This window comes from Phlebotomus argentipes, unplaced genomic scaffold, assembly GCF_947086385.1.
Source record: "Phlebotomus argentipes unplaced genomic scaffold, Phlebotomus argentipes genome assembly contig_15, whole genome shotgun sequence".
NCBI lineage: Eukaryota > Metazoa > Arthropoda > Insecta > Diptera > Psychodidae > Phlebotomus > Phlebotomus argentipes.
Window position 1 is genome coordinate 8,459,686 of NW_026776181.1, and position 7,203 is coordinate 8,466,888.

Below are 7,203 nucleotides of genomic sequence, written 5' to 3' on the forward strand. Positions count from 1 at the left end.
AAGGGTGGTTCTGCGTATGCCTTATCTAATTTGATGACAGTCTGTCGCGTCAAAGGTGTTGAGGGAAAAGCGATACATGGAATCACATCAGTAGTTTATTTCAAGGAAAATATGTACATTGTATAAAAGTCTCTGCACTAGTTATGTATATTACAAGTGTCCTAGTTGTGAAAACCCTTAAGCTATTTGGCCATACCACATTTTCTCAAATTATAATCCTTTATTTCATGTTATTTTCTAGAATCACGAAGTAACTTTTCTACAATCTAATGTATTTACATATTGTTTTTAAATATTCAAGTCCCATTTACATTGCCTTATTGAATTCCATTTATATATAGAACTGATGAGTAGATATTGTAGACTTTCTCTAATACAAAATAGCATAATTATGATTACAATAAAACCTTGTCCGAATTTAAAGTGTGTAACACACAAGTTAAATTGGGAACATTTCCTGAAGAATAAAATATAAATTCATCCTCAATTTGCTTGTGGCTATTTTTGGATTTTTGTAGAACATAATTCAATGGTCAATGCAAGTGAATCTTTCATACTTCACTGATAAAACAAGATGCGAACTTAATGCACTCTTTCTCCCACTGAAACCCTGTGCACTAACAGTGGTGGTGTTTGGATTGGTTTCATCTCATTGTTGTTGCTCAATTGGCTGCTTGCACCATTAGTTTGAGAAGTGATCTTCTCGGATGAATTATTGTTAACCACCGGCGAGGATTCGGTTGCGTAGAGGCTGTGCTGTGGCGAAGCATCCGGCACGAGTCGCTTCAGGAAACCTGCTGTACATCCCCATGGGAAAATCCTAAAGAGAAGCAGCGGTAAATGTACGACTCTTCTTAATTGGTATGTTGTAATTCACTGACCATTTGAGCGCCAGCATGAACTTGAGGTAGGCAGGCACGATCGCGAGCTTCTCATTTCTTCTTATGGCCACAATTATTCGGTCTGCCACGTCTTCGGACTTCAGGGTTGGCACCCATCTGAAAAGATCACAGACAGAGATTGAAAATCAATCAATTTAGAGCTCAATGGGTTGATTGCAACCTGGAGTAGACGTCGTCAAACATCCCTGTTGCCTGAATGAAGTAGGGACAAATGCAGGTCGTGTGAACACCTTTAGCACCCAAGAATTCCAATTCCAATCGCACGGCCTCGTCGAAGCCGACAGCGGCAAATTTGCTTGAACAGTAGTCGACGAGCTTAGAAATTCCCACTTGTCCAGCAAGAGACGCTATCGTCACAATATGACCATGATTATTTTGCAGCATATTTGGAAGAAAGGCTTTAGCAGTCTGCAAAGATATAATTATTTTAAATTATTCGCATTCATTGTAGTTACTATTAACATACCCAGAAATGTGCAATCACATTAACGTTGAAGGATCGCTCAATTAAATGATCAGGCGTGTCTAAGAGCACTCGTCCAGAAACCACTCCAGCGTTGTTGATGAGAATTGTTACCTGGGAGGAAATACAGGCATGAGTTCAAAGGTTGTTGTTCCGGAAAGAGAGTGTAAGTGTATTTATAGCGTGGTAATGCCGAGGAGACGCACAATCAATATTTGAGTTTGGTATAATCTCAAATAATAAACACTGAATGTTTACAATTCAGAAGTGTCATGCATTGGAATTCATAAATAAATGCCAAGAAAAATCCTTGTTCTTCCAGTACATATCAGTTCTTTGTGAACTGCCTAATTGATCTTCAACCAATTGTCAAACAACCGAAAGCTTGCGCACGAGATTCTGCGGCAGTTTGCCAAAGCATACATGTTGTGTACACACTTATTGGATTTCCATTTCCACATACAATTAATTGACTTTAAAGTTGAGAATTTCACTGGAATGCGGAGATTCTTTTGTACACATCATTCGAAAAGATGAAACATTTATGGCTGGGGTGGTAAAGCAATAAAAGACGAGCTTTAAAAGCTTCTAACCATTAGCAGATGTGTTGTGTGATTTTCATCATTTTAGCTACATATCGCTAATAACGCTGAAATTTATTTGATTCTTTGCTTTCTTTGTAACTTTCATTGAGTCAATTTTGCAACATCGTGCGATACTATTGTTATGTACTTATACAGCCATTATAAAGCTTAATATATAGACCAGACATAGAAATTGTGCGTACAGTTGAGTGCATAATAATTGAAAGTAAAACTCAATTTCAGTTCTCTTTTATTGATGCGTGTTAAGCGGAAAGACTCCGCTTAAGCTGAAATTTCAAAGTGTTATTTTTTGGGTGAAATCTACACAGTTGAGATAACATCAATTTTTTCAGAGTCAAGCCAGCCAAAAAAATGTCACCAATGTCAAGTATTAGAGATATGCAATGAAATCCCATCGTTCATTATGATCCGATGTGGGCATACAAAAAGCGTTTGTCTATCTCAATTTTCAATTACAGGTATGGGGACTTTTCTCCTTGAGGCGAAAATTGCACAACACATACGATCGTTTGGTAGTTTCGGATGGTGCAATACAGCTCTTTAACAAGGCTTTTCATCTCTTCTCACCACATGCGTTGGCAAATAACGTAACAAATGCGCTGCAAACGAACCATTGAAGCCCTCTAACTAACTATTCGGGTCAAGATTTTCAATATTGAATCAATTGAATATCAATGGTAATTGGAGAAATTGTGGAATTCAGCAATTTTATCTCAATTTATAATTTTTATTCGGCACTTTGCGTCACATCTCAGAAATTTTGCCGTAGAAAAAACAAACAAACAACTCATGTGCAAATTAATATTTCACAAATCGTTGATGAGCAATTTTACACATATGATGCTTAATACCCCTTAATTCGCGGTGACTTTTTGCACAAAATCATTTACATATCAAAACATAAGAAATCAATGTCGAGCTGTGACGTGTTGATGTGCTTTTTTCGCGGATATCAGAGGAAAAAATGTCTGTGACAATATTTGCTTAACTCAATAGAGAAGTCACATTATTAACTTACATCACCGATTTCATTTCGCATTCGATCAGCTGCTTTGTACACTTCCTCTCTTTCGGATATATCCACAACATAACTCTTGCATTGTCCACCAATTGACTGCACCAGTTTCGTCGTCTCGTCCAGGCCTTTTAGAAGAAAAAAAAATCACTCAGTTAGCTTGAATTCCAGTACAGACAAGTTTGGTCTGGATTACCTTCTGGGTTAATGTCCCAGAGAACAACGGACGCGCCGTGCCGCACAAGCCTTAAAGCTAACAGTCTTCCAAGTCCTCCTCCGCCTCCAGTCACAAGAGCCAATTCACCTTTGAGGCTCTTTTTTGGCATGCCAAATATTATAAAATACCAATCCTGAAAGATAAAGAGCGGAGCATTAAGATATATAAAATATATTTCGTCTGCTTCATGTTATAAAGATTGGGTAATTTTTGCTCATCTCCAATCCGCTGTGACGAAGAGAGGCAATTAGAACACGCGTAAGTTCTGAGAGTCCTTGAGCATCTCAGAAGTCATCGTCATGTAGTTATAAAACTGTGATAAAAACTAGTCACGGACGTCGAATACTTTGTACTCTAGTCGTTATAATGATTAATTACCAATACGGAAAAAACGGAAAGCCCAAAAAGTTTCAAACGTAGTCTTTTCTATGGTCGCATGTGTATAAAAGTTTATGCTTTGTGAACAATGTTAGCTTAATAGAAAATTGTTAATAAAATACAAAGTTTGTATCAATTACTGGAAACCGTAAAGTCTAAACGTATGAATCATTAATTGCTCATACGAATTTCTAATGCATTGTTAAAATTCTAGCGCCGCAAAAAAGCCAAATTCTCTCTATGCTATCTAGGTAAATAAGTGCATATAATATTCGGAATCGAACAAATGATTTTCCTTGACCACACCAACTCACTTCGCGGAGGAATTGCATAACGCGGGTCTTTGATCTCGTACAATAAACTTGTAATGCGCGGTGTAAACGTAAATGTGTCAACTGCCTGAGAAGTGCAACAAACAGCGAGTACTTGTACTTGTAGGTAAATCTACACAACATCGAGCGGAGCCATTATTTTATTTATTTTTCATGCTCCTTCATTTAGCAATGACTGGATGTTCCAGATACCATTGAATCCAAATCTACAATCTCGCGCGATGCAGCACAATACGCGTTCTGTGTTGATGGGCCAGCGAAATTGAGGACACGCGTAGTACTTGCGAACGTCCTTGTGGCATCTTGACACCACTCAATTAAATAATTACACGGGAATTTGCATTAGAAATGGTGACACTGAGGCGCTCTCCATGGGCTTGTATTGATTTAGCGAAGAAATTGCATAACACATCTCGAATTTTGGATGCTATTTGAAATTCATATTCCGTTGTCACCTTGGCCGTAAAACAATTCCGATGGATTGAAAAATTTTCATTTAACACTTTTGGCTCAGTGTGATGCAATACAGATTCAAAACCATCTCGACATTGAACTTGACGCTGGATTTTTCTCTATACGTAATTCCGTTTTTGGGTTGATAATTTCCATTTCATTCGGCACATTTTATTATGTATAGTAATTTACATTTTTAACACACGCCACAATCTCCATTTGGTGGTAATTTGAAGACTGCGGCATAAAATTTAAATATTAAATTAGATTAGACCTAATAAATTAACACCGATTTGATAATACAATTAGAAGATAGAAGATTCCGTCAAATTTCTATTAGCTTTCACTAATTTGCAAAATTAATAGATTTCTAATTAAATTCTTCTTTGTGGTCATTGCATGACTCGTGCCCTAAAGTGTTCTTCGAACCATTGTGACTTGTGCAATGATTTTGTAACAAAACCTTTATACACTCAACAATATCTTATCATACAAACATCTTACATAGAAAATTTCTTGGCCTTTTGGATCTCAACTTTCATAAATTACTTCTTTTTGTTTCACTTTTTGCTTAAGTTGATGTAAAGATATTTCTTTTGAGTAACTAAATGTGCTCACACTACATGGAAATCCCCTTTTCTCTCTGGAAATTGGCCACAAGAGAGACATGTCTTCGGAGGTTTCATAAAATTACTACTGCAAGTACGCAGTTAATGTAACAAATGGAGCGGTGAAACCACTTGTACGACAGCATTGGCAAGTGTTGATCAATCATGTAGCTTCTTGGATTCCATATTTTTCATAAATCTTACTTAATGCATTCTTCTCTTTGCCAATTAGCATAGACAACAGTCACACATGTACAAAGGCAATTAGCAACTTCTTGCTTCTGCAAAAATTAATTCACACACACGATAGGTATTGTAAACTGCCAATATCAGGAAATAAATTGGATTCAATTTCGAATTACAGTCGGAATAAATTGAATGTGTAACTGCAATTGTCGATAGTTGTGTCTATTATATGGATTTAACGAATTGAAGACGCTTCATTGTGCTAACGTCTGTATCAATATGTATCAAATAAACATTTGATTTGATACATTTTTGAAGTTTGTCCTTGGTATAATGTATTTAGTACACTTTGATAAGCGAATCAATTGGAAATAGCAGTTGTGATAAGATAATACGCAACTTGATCGATATTTCATCAGCTCTGTTGCTCACAAAGACGTTTTTCTCTAAAGACGATGATTTTCACGGCTTGAAAACATTCAGGTGACGTTTTTGAGCAATTGCAGACATTGATTGTCCAGCATTGGTTTAAAATGCAGTTAAACTGGTTCTCCGAAATTACATCTTTGTGGGCTCTGTTCATACGCGAGTTCATATACCAATGCGTACGCAATGAATTGACACAGTTTATTGAACACTTTCCCTACGTGCTGTATTCTTTTTCTTTTGCTAATCTTTCTGCCTTTTTTTCCATCTCAGACTTTTTCAACCTTAACATACTGTGTGTGTACATGACTGCAATGATTGCTGCAATGTTTGAATTTGTGGCCCGAGAAACGGGTTTCGGGTTAATTGGTAAATTTTAGGATCATTAAATACCTTCGACGTGAAAATTTCCCACTTTCATTGCAATAGGAAGATAGATACACACAGTTTAACAATATATAGTGCATGCTGTTTAACACGTGATACATAAGCAGCGAACAAGGTGTTTTTGCAATATATTTCACTATATCTTGGATGAAAAATGATTGTTTCTTATGTAGTTTTGTGATACATATTTCGTTAGTTGCGCTAAATCGAGACAAATTACCTGAATACAATATCCCAGCGAGACGAGGAGGAATACAATTACGTCCACAATAGTGTAAATCGCCGTTCTAAGCATGTTGGTGGCTTCTGATGATGACGACTGCGATTTTCCATTCAGAGTTTGTGATGTTAAGTGTTTTCCGCTACTCGCGGTCATTTTCACAATTTCACTTTCACTTGAAGAATCACATACAATTGACAATATCAAGAGTCATAAAGTGAGGAATATAATTTTAACAACAAGTCTGTTCCGTGTCCGTTCAACTGTAATTGATGTACACTTTTTTTCACAATTTGCTTTTAACAGAATGAACCAAATTCAAATGGTGTACTGTGAAAAGGAAGAATATACATTTCACTTTTTAGCCATAACTCTAATACCATGCAGAGATGCACGATTTCCGAGAGACTTTGCACTTTTGCTTTCTTTTGATGTAATAACTTGTCTTGTGGAGAGGCTATTGCTGAATATTCGCTTATATTTTCCTGTACTGTGGCACACTTTTATTCACCGATCGTCTCACTCCACAGATCCATTCGCACTTGCTTAGGCTTTTCCCCCACGTCAAATGAAGATGAGAGTGTTCACTGTGCAGGCAATGCAGAAAACCTTGAGTTCATGAACTCTCCTCTGCAAATTTCTCCCGTCAAAGCCTAATTTCACACGATGCAGCTTGACTTCTTTCTCTCCCTCTCTCTCTCTCACTTTCCTCTGATGGCGCTCGAAGTGCAGGGTGTGCAGCACCGAAAATGTGCTACCATCTCAAGACACGACTCCGCGTACACTGGCCAGAAGCGGGCGAATTCATACGCGCGAAAGCTGCCTTTGGGTTCCACCGCAAATCTCCGCGAGACGACGGCCAGCAAAACTGTTTCGAGTGGAAGTTCACAATATAATAGCACCATTTGCAAGCCACTCGTTTCTTTCACGGCGCTCATAGAAGGGGAAAACGAAAAATATCGACTAGCAATAGCAATAATAGTAATAACAGCGACGCGTGTAGTAAAAACA

The 7,203-nt window shown here is 37.4% G+C and overlaps 1 protein-coding gene across 1 annotated transcript; it reads right to left on the reverse strand.

The window, feature by feature from the left end:
* Positions 1-83: 83 nt before the first annotated feature.
* LOC132261857 (estradiol 17-beta-dehydrogenase 11) lies at positions 84-7,203 on the reverse strand. The gene is made up of 7 exons (XM_059760871.1): positions 6,193-7,203; positions 3,182-3,335; positions 2,989-3,113; positions 1,369-1,479; positions 1,063-1,310; positions 882-998; positions 84-820 (listed from the first exon to the last, which is right to left on the reverse strand). The coding sequence occupies exons 1-7, from the start codon at positions 6,346-6,348 to the stop codon at positions 583-585; spliced, it is 1,149 nt and encodes a 382-aa protein (XP_059616854.1). The 5' UTR covers positions 6,349-7,203; the 3' UTR covers positions 84-582.